Consider the following 22,344-nt stretch of genomic DNA (forward strand, 5'->3'; position numbering starts at 1 on the left):
TCCACAGTCTCCCACCATGATGAGGCCTGAGGGAATTGGTGGTCCAAGTAATGAAGGAATTTTGACTTTGAGCTAAAGGTGGAAAAGGGCATTGGGCAACACTCTTCTCCAGTGATCAATGAAAAGTTGTACCTGTACATTGCATAATGGGTGATGGCTTACAGGGTCAATAATCCCTGTCGTTGCTGCTGGCTCTAATACTTAGTCCATTTCACTGAAGCAGCCAATTCAATGGAAGAGATCAGGACTATTCATACGGATTCACTGGGCTCTTCAGGGATTGCCTACCTGGTAGCCTTTTTAACATGAGCTGGAACAGCACCTTATCACCAGGATAAGCCCTGGTCCTGTGTTTATGGCCCTGAATTCTGAAACCCATATCGATACAAGAACACGGCATGATAATGTCAATGTTATGCACCCAAAGGCCCCTGTCTAGGCAAAACCATAGTATGAAAGGCCCCAATATAATTGATTCTGGTGTCCTATGCTTGCATTGAAGTGCCAGTAGATTTTTGCAGTGGTTTCCAGCTGGAGCTATCACCAATACATAAAAATGACAATCTGTATCAGAGTTTCTAGCTTTCCATCATTTCAAACACCCATCACTTCATCATCCAATTTCCCCTTTCAAGTGTTTCAATCTTTCCTAATAGCTATAATCGTCATACAGTAAGTCTTTAGCTGCTCTCCAACACCGCTGCTGTGATATAGAGACCAGAACGGTACCTAGTACTCAAAGTATGGTCCAGCTAAGATTCAAATATACATTTCAGTACAAAGTCTATACTTTTCAACAGTATCCCCCAAAATAAGCCTTGCTGTTTGGCTTCAATTTTAATAACCTTATTAACTGAATTGATTCTTTAATGATTTGTGCTTCCATGTTCCTTTATTATTCTATCTTATTCCAAATAAAATGTGACCCCCCCTTATTTTCCATTATAGAGGGCAATACATCACATTTTTCTGTGCTGCAATTTACGTCAATTTTATGTCCAGTTCACGATGTACTTTGTTGCTGCCCTCATCAGTTTTGTCTTAACATCCCATTTTGGTGTATAAGCAATTAAATTGTGTTATTTATTTTAAATTTGATGATTAAATTCATCAAGGTTCAAAGTAAATTTATTGTCATGCGATTATATATATATAACCACTTTCATTTTTTTGTGGGCATTCACAGTAGTTACAAACACCATAGAATCAATGAAAACCTACACAAAACAAGATGGACAAACAATGCGTGTGCAAAAGACAACACACTGTGCAAATAAAAAGTTAATAATAATAATAAATAGATAAGCAATATATATTGAAAACATGAGATGGAGAGTTTTTGAAAGTGAGTCCATAGGCTGTAGGAACAGTTCATTGTTGGTGTTAATAAAGTTAGTGAAATTATCCCCTCTGGTTCAAGATCCTGATGGTTGAAGGGTAATAACTGTTCCTGAACCTGATGGGGTGGGTCCTGAGGCTCCTGTGCCTCCTTCCTGATGGTTGCAGCTAGAACAGAGCATGGTCTGGTTAGTGGTTCCTTGATGATGGATGCTGCTTTCCTGTGACAGCACTCCTTATAGATGTGCTCAGTGGTGGGGAGGGCTTTACCCGTGCTGGTCTGTGCTGTTTTCCTTTTGAAGGGTTTTCTTTTCAAGGGCATTGTTGTTCCCATACCAGCTGTGATGCAACTCGTCAGTATGCTCACAACTGCACATCCGTAGAAGTTTGTCAAAGTCTTAGGTGACATGTTGAATCTTTGCAAGCTTTGTAAAAGAAGGTAGATGTGCTGTTGTGCTTTCTTTGTAATGGCATTTGTGTGCTCTGAAATGAGCAGAGAATTTAATGTTGCTGACCCTCTCCACCTCTGATCCCCCAATGAGGACTGGCTCATGGGCCTCTGGTTTCCTTTTCTGTAGTCAATAATCAGCTTCTTGGGCTTGCTGACATTGAATGAGAGGTTGTTGTTGCAGCACTGCTCAGCCTGGTTTTCAAGCTCTCTCCTATATGCTGATTCCATAGCCCATTAGACAGAGCAGAGTTAGGCCATCTGGTCTATTGAGTCTGCTCCGCCATTCAATCATGGCTGATCCTTTTTTTCTGTCTCCTCCTCAACCCCTGTTCCTGGCTTTCTCCCCGTAACCCTTGATGCCATGTCCAATCAAGAACCTGTCAATCTCTGCCTTAAATACACCCAATGACCTGGTCTCCACAGCTGTATGTGGCAACAAATTCCACAAGTTCACCACCCTTTGGCTAAAGGAATTTCTCTGCATCTCAGTTTTGAAAGGAGGCCCCTCTATCCTGAGGTTGTGCCCTGTTGTCCTAGACTCTCCCACCATGGGAAATATCCTTTCCACATCTACTCTGTCTAGGCCTTTCAACAATCGAAAGGTTTCAATGAGATCCCCCCCCCTCATCCTTCTGAATTCCAGCAAGTACAGACCCAGAGCCATCAAACGTTCCTCGTGTGATAACCCTTTCATTCCTGGAATCATCCTTGTGAACCTCTTCTGGACCCTCTCCATTGCCAGTACATCTTTTCTAAGATCAGAGGCCCAAAACTGTTCACAAATTCAAGGTGAGGCCTCACCTGTGCCTTATAAAACCTCAGCATCACATCCTTGCTCTTGTATTCAAGACCTCTTGAAATGAATGCTAACATGACATTTGCCTTCCTCACCACTGACTCAACCTGCAAATTAACCTTTAGGATGTTCTGCACAAAGACTCCCAAGTCCCTTTGCATCTCAGATTTTTGGATTTTCTCCCCATTTAGAAAATAATCCGCATATTTATTTCTACCACCAAAGTGCATAACCTTGCATTTTCTAACATTGTATTTCATTTGTCACTTTTTTGCCATTATCCTAATCTGTCTAAGTCCTTCTGCATCCTATCTGTTTCCTCAACACTACCTGCCCTTTCACCAATCTTCATATCATCTGCAAACTTGGCAACAAAGCCATCTATTCCATAATCAACATCATTTATATACAACATAAAAAGTAGTCCCAACACCGACCCCTGCGGAACACCACTAGTCACTGGCATCCAACCAGAAAAGGATCCTTTTATTTCTACTGGCTGCCTCCTACCAATCAGCCAAAGCTCTAACCATGTTAGTGACTTTCCTGTAATACTATGGTCTCTTAACTTGGTAAGCAGCCTCGTGTTGCACCTTGTCAAAGGCATTTTGAAAAACTAAATATACAACATCCATCGCATCCCCTTTATCTACCCTGCTTGTTATCTCCTCAAAGAATTCCAACAGGTTCGTCGGGCAGGATTTTCCCTGAAGGAAACCATGCTGACTTTGTCCTATCTTGTCCTGTGTCACCAAGTACTCCATCACCTCACCTTTAACAATTGACTCTAACATCTTCCCAACCACTGAGGTCAGGCTAACTGGTCTATAATTTCCTCTACCACCATGCCAGAGTCCAATGATTTTTGAAAGATCGTTTCCAATGCCACCACAATCTCTAACGCTACCTCTTTCAGAATCCCAGGGTCCAGTTCCTCTGGTCCGGGTGACTTATGTACCTTTAGGTCTTTCAGCTTTTTGAGCACCTTCTCTCTTGTAATTGTAACTGCACCCACTTCTCCTCCTTCACACACTACAACATCTGGCACACTGCTAGTGTCTTCCACAGTGAAGATTGATGCAAAATACTCATTTAGTTTATCTGCCAGCTCCTTATCTGTCGTTATTATTTCTCCTGCCTCATTTTCTAGCGGTTCTATATCCTCACTCATTTCTCTTTTATTTTTAACATGCTTGAAAAACTTATACTATTCACTTTGATATTATTTGCTAGCTTGCTTTCATATTTCATCTTTTGCCTTCTAATGATTTTTTTTAGCTGCTGTCTGTAGGTTTTTAAAAACTTCCCAATCCTCTATCTTCCCACTAATTTTTGCTTTGTTGTATGCCCTTTCTTTTGCTTTTACAATAGCTTTGACTTCCCTTGTCAGCCACGGTTGTACTATTTTACCATTTGAGTATTTCTTCATTTTTGGAATACACATGTCCTGCACCTTCCTCATCTTTCCCAGAATTGCACACCATTGTGGCTCTGCTGACATCCCTGCCAATTTACCACGGTAAATTGTTACCACTCTCTCATACCACTGTAATTTCCCTTACTCCACTGAAATGCGTCACCGCTTTTGATTTGGCCAATGACAATAGTGTCGTCAGAAAGCCTAAGTGTGGCATTGGAACTGTTCTTCCAGTCTCAGTTGTAAGAATGAAGCGAGTAGATCAGGGGACTAATCACATAGCCTTGTGGTGCACCTGGACTGATGCTGATTGTGGGGGAAATGCTGCTGATCAGAAATGACTGGTGTCTGCAAGGGTGAAAATCGAAGATCCAGTTGCACAAGGAGGTATTGAGGTCTTATTGATTAGTTTTGAGGGATGATAGTATTGAATACTGAGCTGTAGTCAATGAAGAGCATCCTGATGCATCTTCACTGTTCATATATTCCAGGGTTGAGTGAAGAGCCAACAAAATGACATCTGCTATTGACCTGTTGTGACCAAGTTTCTCCTCAGACAGGATTTGATAAGTTTCATTGCCAACCTCTTAAAGTACTTCATCGCCGTGGATGTAAATGCTAATGGACTATAGTCATTGAGGCAGATTACCACATTCTTCTTGGGTACTGGTATGATAGAAGCCTGTTTGAAGAAGAAGGGTCTCTCAGACTGCCGAAGTGAAAGGTTATAGATATCAGTGAACACTTCAGCCAGTTGATCAGGGCAGGTTTTCAGTACTTGGCCAGGTAGGGTGTGGGCCAGATGCTTTCTGTGGGTTCACTCTCCTGAAGGATGCTCTTATGTCAGCTTCAGAGACTGAAATCACAAGGTCGTTGGGGGTTGTGAGAGTTTGTGAAGGTGCCTCCATGTTTTGATGGTCAAAGCAAGCATAAAAGGCACTGAGCTCTTCTGGGAGTGAAACCTTGTTGTCACGTATGTCACTTGCTTTTACTTTGTGGGAGGTGATAGCATCCAAACCTTGCCACAGTTGTCAAGCCTCTTTCAATAATTACAGTTTGGTCCAGAATTGCCACTTTGCATGTGAGATGGCTTTCCAGAGGCCATACTTGGGTTTCCTGCACTTTACTGATGCCAGCAGAGTGACACTTCTAATTTTTCTAGATCTAAGTGCTGCCTCCAACACAATTGATCACAACATTCTCCAAGATTACCTTGAGAATTGTGTTGGCCTCTTTGGTAGTGCCTTTTAATTGGTTTGTTCATATATCTTTGAGTTTTTTTTTGTATGTCTTGGTGACCAATTTTCCAAAGAGATGTAATGTGTCTTTTGGTGATGCTCAGGGAAGCCTCTTGGTCATCTGCTCTTCTCCTTATACATGGTCCTATTAGGAGATATCACTAGAGAGCATAAACTAGATTTCCACTGTTATGCAGATGAAACAATTGTATACCTCCATTGAGCCTGATCTTGATAACATCCTATCTGCTCTGACTTCTGGTATGTCTGCAATAAACAAATGGATGAGCAGTAATTTCCTAAAACTAAATGAAGTTAAAATGGAAATACTTTGATTGGTCGCAAAGCCAAAAGGGATAAACTTTTTAATAAACTTGGGGACATCACTCCCTTGTAAAACCAGAAGTAACAAGCTGGGTGATATCTTTGATTCAGATTTGAGTTTTAAGTCCTACATAAAGGAAGTGACCAGTGCAGCATTTCTACACTTAAGAACTATCGCAAAGGTAGTCCATTTCTGTCATGTAATAATGCTGAATAACTAACTCATGCCTTTATACCAATAGAGGGCCATGGTATGGCCTTTAACCTATCCACTCAACTCTATCTATCTCCTCATAATTTTAAATACCCCTATCAAGTCCCCCTCAACCTTCTACGCTCCAAAGAATAAAGATCTAACTTGTTCAACCTTTCTCTGTAACTTAGGTGCTGAAACCCAGGTAACATTCTAGTAAATCTTCTCTGTACTCTCTCTATTTTGTTGACATCTTTCCTATAATTTGGTGACCAGACCTGTACAAAAGTGCCATGCACTTTTTAACTGGCCTTCCAAAGCAATCTATTGACAAACTTCAACTCATTCAGAATGCCACTGCTAGACCTTTAACCGAAACCAGGATGAGGGAACATATCACTCGTATTAGCTACTCTGCATTGGCTTCCTGTATCTTTTAGAATTCGTTTTAAAGTTCTCTCACGTTACAAGAATATCTGAAGATGGTAGAAGTCCAAAGCACACAAGATGCAGGAGGAACTCAGCAGGTCAGGCAGCATCTATGAAAAAGCGTAAACAGTCAACTTTTTGGGGCGAGACTCTTCTTCGCGACTTGTTTTTAAAGCTCTTAATGATCTGGGACCAGAGTATGTCACATAGTCGTTTTTGTTTCATAATCCTGCTCGAGTCTCAGCTTTTCTACCACCGGTCTCTTAAACTAAACAATCTCCTTCGAAAGATAATTGGCAGGTCAGCTCCCCTCTCAAACAGTAGAATTGAATACTTAAGACCATAAGGGATACCGACTCAGTTGACGCTTTTAAATGACAGCTCAAAACCTATTTATTTAACCTTTTTAAGTAACAGATTCTTGATCTTTATTTTCATTTTTATTTTTTATTTTATTTTCATGTTTGTACTTGCATCCAATTGTAAAGCACATTGAACTATATTGTCTGTATGAAAAGTGCTCTATAAAGTTATTATTATTATTTGGTCACTGGACCTGAACACCACTGATCCAGTGCCCAACTTATTGCAGATCTCTTTGTTCACCCAGGGCTTCCGATTAGCGAAGTTTTTAGATGATTTTGTGGTGACACTCTCATCCATGACTGTTTATAAGGTCTAAGAAAACCATAGTGTACTCGTTCAGATCATCTAATGAGTCATATAACCATATACAACCATATAACAATTACAGCACAGAAACAGGCCATCTTGGCCCTTCTAGTCCATGCCGAACGCTTACTCTCACCTAGTCCCACTGGCCCGCACTCAGCCCATAACCTTCCATTCCTTTCCTGACCATATACCTATCCAATTTTACTTTAAATGACAATACCGAACCTGCCTCTACCACTTCTACTGGAAACTCGTTCCACACAGCTACCACTCTCTGAGTAAAGAAATTCCCCCTCGTGTTACCCTTAAACTTTTGCCCCCTAACTCTCAACTCATGTCCTCTTGTTTGAATTTCCCCTACTGTCAATGGAAAAAGCCTATCCACTCAACTCTATCTATCTCCTCATAATTTTAAATACCCCTATCAAGTCCCCCTCAACCTTCTACGCTCCAAAGAATAAAGATCTAACTTGTTCAACCTTTCTCTGTAACTTAGGTGCTGAAACCCAGGTAACATTCTAGTAAATCTTCTCTGTACTCTCTCTATTTTGTTGACATCTTTCCTATAATTTGGTGACCAGACCTGTACACAATACTCCAAATTCGGCCTTACCAATGCCTTGTACAATTTTAACATTACATCCCAACTCCTATACTCAATGCTCTGATTTATAAAGGCCAGCATACCAAAAGTTTTCTTCACCACCCTATCCACATGAGATTCCACCTTCAGGGAACTATGCACCATTATTCCTAGATCACTCTGTTCTACTGCATTCTTCAATGCTCTACCATTTACCATGTATGTCCTATTTAGATTATTCCTACCAAAATGTAGCACTTCACACTTATCAGCATTAAACTTCATCTACCATCGTTCAGCTCACTCTTCTAACTGGCCTAAATCTCTCCGCAAGGTTTGAAAACCTACTTCATTATCCACAACACCACCTATCTTAGTATCATCTGCATACTTACTAATCCAATTTACCACCCCATCATCCAAATCATTAATGTATATGACAAACAACATTGGACCCAGTACAGATCCCTGAGGCACACCACTAGTCACCGACCTCCAACCTGACAAACAGCTATCCACCACTACTCTCTGGCATTTCCCATCCGGCCACTGTTGAATCCATTTTACTACTTCAATATTAATACCTAACGATTGAACCTTCCTAACTAACTAACGTTCCGTCCTTGAACACGGCCCAGTCCACTGAGTCAGAGCAGTCCCATAGCTACTCAGCTGCCACCCACAATTACCCCTTTGTTGTCCTTACTTCTGGAGCCTGGGTTTTTAGACTCTGCTTGTGTGCAGGTCAGAAGAGGGCATCCAGATGGTCAGATTTCCTGAAATGTGGTCTATGGATGGAACAGTTGGCGTTCCTTATTGCAGTACAACAGTGGTCAAGTATGTTGGGACTCCTGGTGCTGCAGGTAATTTGCTGATGATAATTGGACAGATATTTCTTCGATCAAGCCCGACTGAAGTTCCCGGCAATGACTTGAAAGGTGTTGAGGTAGGCTGTTTCTTGTTTGCTTATTGCTGGACTCAATGAGAGCCTGCTTAATGTTGACCTTTGGCAGTACGTAAACATGGTCAGGGTCACGAGAAGATCTCTCTTGGTGAGTAGAATGGTTTGCACTTAATCATTAGATGTTCCAGGTCTGGGAAACAAGGGTGCAACATGTTTGAGCACCACAAAGAGTCAAACACAAAACACAGACCCCCCACACTTTTCCCTCTTCGATTCAGTAGTTCAGTTCATCTGGTGTATTAATTAGCATTCGAGTCTTACCAACATTTTTGGCATCTCTGAAGTCAGCCATGTCTCCATGAAACAGAAAACACAGCAATCCCTCATTTCCCTCTTGTTCAGCAGTCTTGCCCTTGAATCCTCAACCTTGATCTCCAGAGGCTGTACATTTGCGAACAAGATACTGGGCAGAGGACGTTTCATACCCTGATGTTTCAGTCTGATTTGGAATTCTCCCCTCCTTTCTCTCTTCCAGCTGTGACAGTGTACCTTCATCTACTAGAACACACATTCTTGGGAGTTAAGTCAACTGAATCCTTCAGGATATCGTAAAATTTCTAGTTCATTACTCTAGTTCAAAAGTATGTTACTTAAAGTGAAAACAAAGACTGCATGTTGCCTCAGTAGTAGTTGAGAAGAGTTATAAGTGTTGTGTAGCCATCAAAATATCGCCATGTGTCTGCAGCGCCATCTTGTTCTGAGTCCAGGAATTTATCCTCTTGAGTTTTATTAGTTTAAAGTTTATTTTATTTTTATTTGTGGAGGTGAAGGATAGAAATTAATTAGTTGGTGTTAGTTGGAAATCATCCGGAATCAGTTCAGTTAATAAGGCTATTAAAATGCAAGCCAATCAGGAACAGCATTAAATCCAGGCTTCTCTACCAGGTTGTATATCACCCAAATCTGTCTACTGTAGCCTCTGCTCTTTATACAGTCATATCCCACCTGGACGTTGGTGTCTCTTAAGTCAGAATGCTGTTCATTGACTTCAGTGCTGCTGTCGATCATTCCCAGAAGCTGGTGGGGAAACTGTCCATGTTGGGTCTCAACACCTCCCTCTGTAATTGAACCTTAGCCTTCCTGACAAAGAGACCACAGACAGTCCGTATTGGCAGTAACATCTGTGGCTCCATCACACTGAATACCAAGGCTGCATGTTCTGCCAACTGCTGTTCACACTGCTAACACACAACAGTACTGCTAAATCCATTTCTAACCACATCATTAATTTTGCTGATGACATAGAAGTTTTGGCCTTATCAGCAACAATGATGAAATTGCATACAGGGAGGAGATAGAACAGCTTGTGGACTGATGTAAACACAACAACCTGAGTTTTAACATGGACGAGTCTAAAGAGATGATTGTGGACTTCAGGAAGGTCACATCAACTGCTTTTCTGTGGAGAGTTTCAGGAGTACCAAGTTTTTTGGCGTGGGCATTACTGACAATCTCACCTGGTCCCTTAACCACATCTCTTTAGCCAAGAAAGCAGATCAGTACCTCCACTTCCAGAGGAAAGTGAGGAGTGAGATTCCCCCTACTCCTGTTCTTGCCTCATTTTAGCGGAGCCCTCTCGAGAGTGTCCTGACCTGCTGCATCACCATATCATCATCTAGTATGGGAACTGCAATGCAACAGATCGTAAGACCCTGTAACAGATACTGAGGGCTGCTGAAACCTCACCAGAGTCTCTTGCTCCCTCCCCAGCACCCGCATTGAGGACATATATCGAAAGCGCTATATAAGCAGTGCCTCCAGCATTGTCAAAGACCCCTCTCATCCCTTCCATAATCTCTTTGGCCTCCTGTCAATCCCACTCCCCAACCCACGCCCACACTCTCATTTGGCACTGGTTACTTTTCATCTTTTATTGCTGCTTTTTAACATATTTATGTGACTGCTTTTATTATAATACTGTCGGTGACATTATACTGTCTCACGTAAATATGCACCTGTCAATCTTCAGGCCATGTCACTCAGGGACTTGTGATCATTTTTATTTTGCAACCGCATTGCATGTGCTGGATTGTAACTATCTGTGCTGTGTGCTGTGTGTGATTGTGGGTACTGTGTTTTGCACTATGGGCCCAGAGGAACAATGTTGTCTTTAGTTGTATAAATGTGTGTGGTTGAATGACCATAAACTTGAAATTTGAACTTGTGTTCTTTTGATTTGTCTATTTGGCAAACATTGATCAAATTTATTTCAGCCTTAACATTCCTTTTATTATTAAGAACTGCTACTTGCCTTTTCCCTTTCCGCTTTTCCCCTATATTTGTTAAATATATTTTGCCATGTAATGTTTAACACTTATATTTCCTGTGGTCACATCACAGTAATCTGTATGTTGCTAAGTTCCTTGCTGGTATGATTGCCTCCATCAGTGTTGTTTTCAAAGTTCCCCCTTGATTTTTCAGGCTTTCAATTAGGTTTCTTATATTCCTTATTTCTGACATTCAATTTTTCTCACCTTTTCTCCTCTGCTTGTATTTATTTTGGTTATTATTTTGGACTGCACTGAACCAGTATTGCCTCAATCATCCCCTGCTTTTATTTCTCCTGTTCTGGGTCTATTTTCTTTTATCCACTTCTTACAAGTTGCAATCACATTTGTATTGCAAGAATACCATTTATATAACATTCCTGGCCAGTTTTTTTTTAGGGTTTTGAACACTCCATTAATTATTATTATTAATTTTATTTTACTCTAATTTTTTTGCATATTTCTTCCACTTCTCTTCCCGTTTATTGTAGTTTGTAAACAGCTCTCACTTGTGTGATTGATTCATTATTATCTTTTACCTGTATCTAAATGTGGATTCTACTTGTGTCTAACTCATTCCTGCATCACTAATTCTGTTGCCATGACCCTACCTCTCTGTTAACGTGGCCTTTTTCCTTCTCCCTTTCCCCTGTATTTGTGAAATGTATTTTTCCTTGTAATATTTACGGTAACTCTTGCTTTTCCTGTGGCCACATCATAGTAATCTGTACGTTGACAAGTTCCTTAGTTGGGATCTTCGTCTCCACTTGTCCAATTTAATAACCGGTGTGATGTGCACTGTTACACATAATTTATTAACTTTATTAACTATTCTTCCCACATAAATTTGAAATTTTGTTCTGTGACTGTACTTAGTACCTGATAAATTGTTCTGTCGTGCTTCAGTCTGCACTTTGTTAGTGCTGATTTTTAAAGCATGCTCTGTCTGTTATAAATCCCTCCCATGTCTTATTTGTTTAAGCTGATGTCACCTTTCCATTTATCCTTGTTGCTGACCAGTGGTTTATTTAATTCGCTTTTAGAGTGTTTATCCATAAATTTATAGAAACTGGGCCAGCACAAATACTGCTAATGCTTTTTGTATTAAAGTTGACCTTTAACTTTTTAAAAGAATAAGGCAAAGTTCTTCATGAGTGGTGGTTGAACAGAATTTTGACTGGTGAGTTGTTTGCAGTGGTATTGTGCATGAACTTTCTAGTATATGCCAGCGGAGTGCCTGAACAATGTTAATTTGCAGTTGACACTGAAGATCCACTATTGTGTAGACAGTGGCAATTGGAATTAAGTCGGGACAAGTGAGAGGGAAATCAAGGAAAAAGAATGCTCAATAATTGTTAGGAAACTGAAGGACATTGAGGATCAAAATATGCTATTAATGGTATGGCTTATGGAGTATTGAGGAATAGAGGGACTTTGGTGTATGTCTATGATTTTAAAAAATTAGCACTGTCACAAGGGGAGATACTGGTTCAAAACTTGATTAAAGAGTTTTAAATGAGTAAGAAGGTAGGTAGGCTATGAGAATTCATTTCCAGGGCACCTTGAAGACAGTGACCTTGTTCAGCACAGCTTGATGGATACGATTAAATATTCCTGTTTCAGCATGATACAGCTGAGAATCTCAACTGCTTCCAATGTCTGTACAGCTGATAAAGATGTCTTCATGTGATTGAATAATCTATCACTGCTTAAAACCAACAGAAACAAAGCTGACTGTGGCCCGTACGTCTCGCCGGACTCCCCGTAGGAAACGAGGCTGCCAGTCAGGGATACGGGGTTTTTGACTCCCAATACTGACTAGCTTGCTGGCAAGCATACAGTCTCTGGTAGATAAAATTGAAGATCTCAGAGCTAGGGTGCTGTATCAGAGGGACATTAGGACTGCTTGTGCCCTTTGTTTCATGGTTATCTTGGTTAACACTTCCTGTACTGGAGGCAGCAATTCAGATTGACGGGTTCAGTACACACTGTCAGGATAGGACTGTCGAGTCTCTCAAAAGCAGAGGTGGAGGGGTATGCCTCATGATCAACTCCCTTTGGTGCACAAATACATCAGTGTTGTCCCAATTCTGCTCACCATACCTGGAATAACTTGTAATTTAGTGCTGTCCATTTTACTTGCCATGGGAGATTCCTGTGATCGTTTTGGTACATTCCACCTCAGGCCAATGTCAAACAGGCTGTGACTGATCTGAGCAACGGGACTAATATACACAAAACAGCACACCCTGACACCCTCACCATCAATTTGGGGGATTTTAACCAGGCCAGCTTGAAAAAGTCATTAAATAATTACCTTGTAGTACCAGGGGAAACAACACACATTGGACCACTGTTACACCACCATCAGGAATGCCTACTGTGCTATTCCACACCCTCACTTCAGGAAGTCTGATCACCTGACTGTACTTCTACTCCCTGGGTATAGGCAGAGACCGAAGCCTGAAGCGCCAGTAGTGAGGACCAAGAATATATGGACAAGGGAAGCACAGGAGCACCTACAGGACTGCTTTGAATCGGTGGATTGGACTGTATTTGGAGATTCATCTTCGAGCCTGGATGAGTGTGCTGCAGTTGCTGCCAACTTCACTAAAACCTGTGTGGATGAGTGTGTGCCCACGAAAACTTGCTGTCCTTTCCCAAACCAAGCGACATGGATGAGCCAAGAGGTTTGTCATCTGCTGAGGGCTAGATCTGTGTCATTTAAGTCTGATAACCCAGGTCTGTAAAGAAAACCAGGTATGACTTGCGGAGGGCTATTTCAAGAGTGAGGGAACAATTCCATGCGAGGTTGGAGGTGACACCGGATGCACATCAACTTTGGCAGGATTTGCAGGACATTACTTCCTACAAGGTGAATCGCAATAGCATGAATGGCAGTGACACTTCATTACCAGATGAGCTCAATGCCTTCTATGCACGCTTTGAAAGGGAGAACACAACTACAGCTGTGAAGATCCCTGCTACACCTGGTAGCCTGTGATCTCTGTCTTGGACGCTGATGTTAGGCTGTCTTTAAGGAGGGTGAACCTTTGCAAAAAGGCAGGTCCCGATGGAATACCAGGTAAGGCTCTGAAAACTTATGCCAACCAACTGGCGGGAATATTCAAGGACATTTTCATCCTCTCACTGCTATGATTGGAAGTTCCCACCTGCTTCAAAAAGGCAGGTGCCTAAGAAGAGTAGTGTGAGCTGCCTTAATGACTGTTGTCCAATAGATCTCACATCTGCGGTGATGAAATGTTCTGAGAGATTAGTCATGGCTAGAATGAATTCCTGCTTCAGCAAGGAACTGGACCCACTGCAACTTGCCTATCGCCACAATAGGTCTACAGCAGACATAATCTCAATGGCTCTTCATACGGCCTTAGATCCCCTGGACAATACAAACACCTATGTCAGGATGCCACCCTTTGACAAGAACTGAGTGTTTTAACACCATCAGTCCCACAAACCTGATGGATAAGCTACAAAATCTGGGTCTCTGTACCTTCCTCTACAGTTGGATCCTTGACTTCTTACTGGGAGACCACAATCTGTGCAGATTGGTGATAATGTCTCCTCTTTGTTGATGATCAGAGTTGTGTGCATGCTTAGCCCACTGCTCTACTCCCTCTATACCCATGACTGTGTGGCTAGGTATAGCTCAAATATCATCTATAAATTTGCTGATGATACAACCAATCTCAGATGGAGATGAGAAGGTGTACTGGAGCAAGATATACCCATGATGCACTATCAATAACTCCAAAAGACTGGAAGTAGAGTAAATACTGAAAGGCTTTTATTAGCAGTAAAACGGAGCACGTCCACGCTGGATGAATGTGGGAGGAGCAGTGACACAATCACCTTTATCCCGGGGTCTGTGGGAGGAGCCACAGGAACAGTCAGTAGAGGGGCGAGTCCAGACAGATATACATGGTTTACCACAACCCACTAGTGGAGTGGTGTCGCAGCAACAACCTTGCACTCAATGTCAGTAAGACAAAAGAGTTGATTATGAGCTTCAGGAAAGGTTAGACGCAGGAACATAACCAATCCTCACAGAGGGATCAGAAAAGGAGAGAGTGAGCAGTTTCAGTTTCCTAGGTGTCAACATCTCTAAGGATCTAACCTGGTCACTACATATCGATGCAGCTACAAAGAAGGCAAGACAGTAGTTATATTTCATTAGGAGTTTGAAGAAATCTGGTTTGTCATCTAAAACATTCAAAAATTCCTATAGATGTACTGTGCAGATTATTCTGACAGGCTGCATCACTGTCTGGTATGTTGGTGGCTACTCCACAGGACTGAAAGAAGCTACAGAAAGTTGTAAAATTAGTCTGCTACTTCTTGTGTACTAGCCTCTGGAGTATCCAAGACATCTTCAAGGAGTGGTGTCTCAGAACGGTGACATCCATTATTACGAACCCCCATCACCCTGGGCATGCCCTCTCCTCATTGCTGCTGTCAGGAAGGAGGTACAGAAGCTGGAAAGCACACACTCAGTGATTCAGGAACAACTTCTACCCCTCTGCCATCCGATTCCTAAATGGACATTGAATCCATGAACACTGTCTCACTTTTTAAAATACATATTACTTCCGTGTTTGCACAATTTGTAATCATATATATGCTTACTGTAATTGATTTACTTACTTCTTCCTTCTATATATTCTACATTGAACTGCTGCTGCTATGCTAACAAATTTCACAACCTGATTCTGACTCTGAATTAAAACAAAGCACTTAAGCAATGGCAGCTGGAAATGGGAGAACGGTAAAGACGCAAGAGCCAAAGTGGTCACATCTCTCAGATGAGCTTCTGGGCTGCACAGAGTTAAAGAAGCAGAAGGACAAAGATAATGAAGGATTTGAAAACAAGATTATAACTTTGAAAATGGATGTATTAATGGACAGGGAACAATTGTGGAGTGATGGACGATGAGTTCAGGTTTATAAAGGTGTCAATGTGACAGCCAAGCCAGAAGAAATCGAAAGGTAACAAAGGAACATTTTGGATTTTATACCACTAGTTGTTGCAGTCATTAATTATGAGTGCGCAGCCAATTATTTCATATGGATCTTTTTCCCTGTGCAGACGCTGGAGTTAGTGGTTTGCTCTGGGGGTTGATTAAAGTCCAATTATCACTGTTATTGCAAGACATGGAATTTGATTACATTTGCCTGTTGGAAGCAAGGAAATCTTACCTTGGATCCATTTCCCTTAAAATTCAAGAACTACTTCAAAGACTGGCAGCCTGAGAAAATATAATTCAATAACTAACTGCCAAGACAGAATAGATGAAAAATTTAATCTTGCAACCATTTCTTGTGGGACATTCCATTCCTTTTTTGATTGCATTTCAATTCACTCTGGAGATGGATCTTTTTCTTTTGAATATAATTGCATTTTAAGGACAAAAGGCCATTTTGTGCAGTCAGGTGCTCCTGGGATGCATTCTTGTGCTTTAAGTCTCTCCGAGTGAAATCCAGTGGTTTAGGTTTTACTGACTTCCAGTGGTGGTTCATCTGCCTTCTGAATTCCACTCAATCCCAGAGAAGTCATGCAAGAGACGGTGGGTGAAGGACTGGGAACGAAATGACATTTCACAAGACCATAGGCGGTGTGCTTTCTTGTCAATGCCTGATTTTCCTTGAGGTGCTCTGATCTTGTGAGGTAAATGTGAGTTGATTAACCAAAAATGAACATTGTCACTTTGAATGTAGTTGTTCAATATTCTATACTTCTCACATAATCAGTGGAAAAATGCGGACCCTTGTACAAATTGAATTCACTGTTCTGTTCCTTTAACCAGTCAGTTAATTTTGGTAGTGGTTGACGTTGAACATGGATTCTTTTCGAACTTATTTCTCCCTTCACTTGCCACCATTATGGATCCCTTCACAAAATTCTAATTATGTGATCAATCCATTATTTTTGTCGAGTCATTTGGGCTTGCTGTCTACCTACTTGAGTTTTATATTGCTGATGTTGTTACATTTAATTGATTCAGATCCTCCACCTCACTCACCCTTTCCTTTCATTCCAAAATAGCTATATTCCTAGGTTTAAAATCAAATGAGCCTTGCCATTAACCAGCTGTCTGCAGTTTATATTTCTCCCTTTAGGGAGGATTTTGAGCTAATTCCAAAGCTAAAGATGCAAATAGCAGTGTAAAATCTGTCTGGAATTAACGAACCATGGCAACATAGTGATTGCAGCAAAAAATTAGTGTGACATTGGTGGTGTGGCCTTCTTAGAGATCAGTGCAGAGAGTGAGAGCAAATAGCAGTCAACTGCAATTGAAAAGGGAAGCTTCAATAAAAAAAATCTGATGCATTGTCCAGAGAGAGTCGGAGTTTAAAACTTACTCAGTAATTCCAGAGTCCTGGTTTCTATCCTATTAAAAAGCACAGAGGGCAAAAAGCAGATCATAAACATTGGGAAATTACAATATCAGGGAAAATCAGAAAGTAGGGAGTTATTTTTTGCAAAAAAAGATTATCTCATAACTGTCTAAAATAATGTGTGTGGTGAGGTAGGACAGGTGTGGAGAATATATTGTCATTTTTGAAGAAAGTACAACTATGGTTCACAAATGACTTTCGTGGTTTGAACACTAGAAGCAGAAATCTACGCTTAATTGTTGGGACAGGTTCTCTTTCTGATAAGATTTGGGTCCCATCTGCTCACTCACCCACCAGGCGTACGTAAAAGAAGAAAGACATCATTGTGAAGAAAGGCAATTAAACCATAGCTGATGTCATCTCTCAATCAAGATCCGTTGTCAAGGTTGTCCTGCTGTTAGGCTGTTAATTGGAACTTGCAGTCTGCAACTCTTGTTTGCTATATTCTGGCGGAGATCACAGTTCAAAATGCTTCACTGGCTTTAGGAGAGCTTGGGACAGTGCAAAGTCAAAAGACATTTCATACAACTTATGGCCTACCTCTGTTTTCATAGCTTTAATTAAAGACACTGCTGGAAGCACGTGGAGGGTCAGGAAGCATCTGCGGAAGAAGAATCAGAGATCACTTCTCAGTTGTGAGACTCTTCACAAGTGGGAAAGTGAGAAAGCTAATGAGAGAAAATCTGCAGATGCTGGAAATCCGAGCAGAAAGCAAATTAGTTTTACGTTGCGGAGAGGCTGGCCAAGGGATGGATGAGGCAAATGATAATCTTGTGAATGACATATATTTAGATGCTTTCAATAGGACTCTCTAAAATATACCAGAGAATTAAAAAATCAGTCTGAGGACTGAGGCTGGAGGTGGCTGTAATGGAAAGTAGCTACTGTGAGGTATTAACCCCACTAAGTTGCCCATCTGCCCTGTATGTTATCTTTATTTTTTGTTTGTTTTCTTCTTTCCTCCTTGTTTAACCTTTCTGCATGTAATCCATTATCCTTTGGTCCGTACAAGTGGGAAAGGATTCTCTGGTTTTTCTGACGTGCACCAGTGCCCTTTGAAGTTGGATAAGAATATCAAATCAGAAGGAACGAGGAGCTGAGGCCATGATAGAGCTATGCATGATGTCTTTGAATGACAGAGCAGGCTCAGTGATCCATAGATACTGTGTACTTCACATTTTTGTATTTTCTCAAGGCATTGAAGGTGACCATTCTGCCCAGCAAGTCTGTGCCAGCTCTCAGAGCCATGTTGGAGGACGTTGGCTGGACATTGAAGGAAAGAGAGTGGGCAGAGCATTATGGGAATTGGAAGGCCTTGGATTAAAATGTACATGGAGTAGAGGGGAAGCACTAATAAAATGTATCTTCCAATCTTTCTACTCCACACAAGGCAAAACGGGCGATTCTAGCCAAGATTTCAGCATGAAGATGTGTAGGGTACAGGGTTGTGTGGTGATGGAAAATTCCCATCACCATCGGTATCTGATCTTAAGTCCAATTTTTCCACCACCCACCAGGGACCTGATCCTGGATGGGTGTTCCATTTTTATTCTTGTGTTACACTGACTCCTTATAAGAATTAAGAATATTTTTCATTTAAACCTGAAGGTGCAAACCACCTTTTTTGATCTCCACACAAAAAAAATATGTTCTCATGTTTTGCTTTTTAACTGGAGAAATAAAAGTGCAATCATGTTTGTATATTTGAGAAATTTTAGCTGGTTCTAAAATATTCTCCTTGTGGTTTTAACATCTCTAAAACAAAAATCACTTTGCATTTTTATGGATTGTCATTGTCCAACTAATACAAGACTAGTATTTGTGGGCAAATGAACTTCCTATAGCAAGATTTCTCTGGCATTAACAACATGATAAAACAATTTCATTTCAGCTGTGTTTGTCCTTGTAGTCTGAAATCATACCCAACGTGTGAGCCTGACAAATGTTCTTACTTTGATTCTTCTTCCTCCCTAAAGTCTGAAAGAAATGAAACCCGTCCAAGGATCAAACCTGATTTTCAACTAAACCAAGCCTTCCGCCGTCGTGTGGACTTCAACCATACTGCTGTCCACATCCCCACAGACATCTACGAGGGCTGTGAGTAGTCTCCACTCAATCTATTCTCATGGAAAATGTATTGAATTCTCTGTGGTACGTGAGCGTTAGCATCGAGGACTCTCGGACGGAAATGGTAGTTGCATTATGTGAAAGGGATGGCAAGCAGGTTTTCCCCAATGCTTATTGTTCAAAGAGAGCCAATATGAAGCATGCCTTTTGAAGGAAACTGAGAAATTGTTGAAAGGGACAAACCTGAAGAAGGAATTTTTGTCTTTGGCTCAGCAATTGTTAGGTTATTAGAGTAGAGGTTTGTAATGGGCTGATAAAAATTGCACAGACTATGTGGTTGACGATGCCAAAGATGAATGAGGATGATCTTCAGATTAATTTGCTGTAAGCTTATTACTCATTTATTGACCATATTCCACGTTAATTTTGAGTCCCTGTTTCACTATAGGGAACAAGTAATGTTGCTGTGAATAAGGCGACTTCCATCCATAATCGGGCCATTGAGCCTAAAGGACATCCACTGTAATCTGTAGTTAGTAACACAATCAATTGGTATTTAGCAGGTCTGTGCAAAGTTGTGCAATGGCCTCATCAGGCCCTGTTTTCAGTACTTGATGCAGGAAGGTCAATTTCCCACTTAACTTGTGAGGTAAGTTATTGATACCTCTGTGTGACTTCTTCCACTTTCACCAGGAACCAGTGCTTTCAATGCATGCCATACACATTGTTCACAAAGTTTTGGTACTAGAATCTTACTTCATATCAGTTGATATTTAAACCATATTTATTTCAATTCTATACACAGGTTTGTTTTCGCTGACAAAATAACACTTGGAGAATGTCCAGCTGGACAGTATAATTTTGGATGTTTCCTTCCTCATGCAGTAAGAAGTCAGCCATATTAATCGTTTTACATTTCGATCTAAAAGGGGTATCCAGGTGTTGCATCAAGGGATGCTCAGTGTTTCTAAGTACCAGACCATGTGCCAGATAATCAGTTCCTCCTCAGTCAAGTTGAAAATTGCATTCTTCTTATACGTGATGATAAGATGTGAAATGTCTGCTGCTTGCCTTGATGGGAGTTGACACTGTTACCCAGAGGATAATTTGAAATCTTACTCGAAATATTTGAATTAAGGTGAACTTTATTGTGTCATGAAAACTTTAACAAGAGCCTTCTAGATGGCCATCTAGCGAGATATTGCAATGTTATTTTGTTCCTGTGTTTTTGTATTAACAATATTGATGCCGAGGAAAACTGCAAATAACATTTACAGATGACTGAGTTAATGCAATTGAGCCTTTCCAACTGGCTTTCAGAAATTGCTACCTCACTTACACTTGTGTTGCTACGTACTTTGGTTCCGTTGTTCTGAGCACCAGCGGCAGGTGGATTCATCTCATGTTTTGCCTTTGACACATTGCTGCCTCTATTGAAAAACTGCCAAGCCAGTTTTCAATCAAGTTCGTGATTTCTCGGGTAATCCTATGTGTCTTTATAACTTGATACCTCCTTGCTAATAAAGTATTGTGAATGGAAATGGATCCCAGTGCAAGTTTCTTGGGAGGAAGTCCCTTGGGATCAAGGATGCCCTGCTCTCACTCTGAGTTTGTCAGCTTTGAGACAGTTGATGAGGCCAATGTGAGAAACATGAACTCTTCCACAGAAGGGTTCTACTCTCAGGATTGCTACCTGTGCCACTTGCTGGGAGGGTAGAACTAGGAAGACCGTGCAATTTACCATGTGGCAAAGGAGTTGGTGTAGGAGGGAGGGCATCAGATTTTGGATCACTGGGGTCTCTTCCAGGGAAGTTGGGAACTGTACAGAAGAGACCTGAACTTGGGGTGGGGGGGGGGGGGGTACTAATATCATAGGGGGAAGGACTACTGCTGCATGGAGTAGGGGTGGATTTAAACTAGAGTTGCAGGAGGATGGGATCCAGAATGCCAAAACAGATAGTGGAGATGTATGTTGTTAAGAACTCAGACAAAGTCAGGAATCAAAAGGTTGAGCATGGTGCGACTAATATCCTGAGATGTGCATATTTCAATGCAAGAAGTATTGTGGGGAAGCCAAATCAACTCAGGGCATGGATCAACACCTGGAATTACGATACTGTAGCCATCAGTGAGACATGCAGGAGAAGCAGGACTGGCAGCTCAATATTTTGGGATTCCATTGTTTTAGATGCGACAGAGTGGGAGGGATTAAAGGTGGAGTTACTAATCAGGGAAAATGTCACGGCACTGTTCAGTCAGGACAGACTGGAGAACTCATCTAGTTAAGCTTTATAGGTCGAACTGAGGAATAAGAAAGGTATGACCACATTAATGGGACTATATTATCGACCACCCAACAGTACACGGTCTTTAGAGGAAGAAATTTGTAGAGAGATCGTAGACTATTGCAAGAAAAATAAGGTTGTAATAGTAGGTGATTTTAACTTTCCAAATATTGACTGGGACTCCCAAACTGTGAAAAGACTAGATGGGATAGTGTTTATCAAATGTGTTTAGGAACGCTTCCTTAATCAATACATAGAAGTCCCAAAGGGAGAGTGTGTGATTCTTGCTCTGTTAGGGAATGAGACAGGGAAGGTGACGGAAGTTTGTCTTGGAGAATGCTTTGCACCTAGCAATCATAATGCCATTAGTTTCAAAGTAAGTATGGGAAAAGATAGGTCTTGTCCATGGGTTGAGATTCTAAATTGGAGAAAGGCCAATTTTGATGGCATTAGAAAGTATCCAGCAAGTGTGGATTGTGACAGGTTGTTATCTGGTAAAGGAATATTTGGTAAGTGGGAGGCCTTCAAAAGTGAAATTTTGAGAGTAGAAACTTATATGTGCCTGTCAGAATGAAAAGGTAAAGATAACAGGTTTAGGGAACATTGGTTTTCAAGAGATATTGAGGCCCTGGTTAAGAAAAAAGGAGGTGCATCATAGGTATAGCTAGGTAGGAACAAATGAGGTACTTATGGAGTATAAGAAATGCTAAGAATACTTAAGAAAGAAATCAGGAGGGCTAAAAGAAGGCATGACATTGCCCTCGGAGACCAAATGAAGGGGAATTCTAAGGGATTCTACAGATATGTTAAGAGCAAAAGGATTGTGAGGGACAAAATTGGTCCTCTGAAGGATCAGAATAGTAATCCATGTATGGAGCCAAAAGGGACAGGGGAGATCGTCAG

General features: G+C 41.1%; 1 protein-coding gene across 5 annotated transcripts in view; it reads left to right on the top strand.

Annotated features, from left to right (window-relative positions):
* Positions 1-22,344, top strand: part of LOC140738775 (voltage-dependent calcium channel subunit alpha-2/delta-1-like) — a 715,977-nt gene that overhangs the window by 317,969 nt on the left and 375,664 nt on the right. For all 5 annotated transcript variants that reach the window (XM_073066574.1, XM_073066575.1, XM_073066576.1 and 2 more), the window contains one exon: positions 19,066-19,186. In XM_073066574.1, coding sequence (XP_072922675.1) covers positions 19,066-19,186 — 121 coding nt within the window. The remainder of the gene's footprint in view (positions 1-19,065; positions 19,187-22,344) is intronic.

This window comes from Hemitrygon akajei, chromosome 14 (genome assembly GCF_048418815.1).
Source record: "Hemitrygon akajei chromosome 14, sHemAka1.3, whole genome shotgun sequence".
Classification (NCBI taxonomy): Eukaryota; Metazoa; Chordata; class Chondrichthyes; order Myliobatiformes; family Dasyatidae; genus Hemitrygon; species Hemitrygon akajei.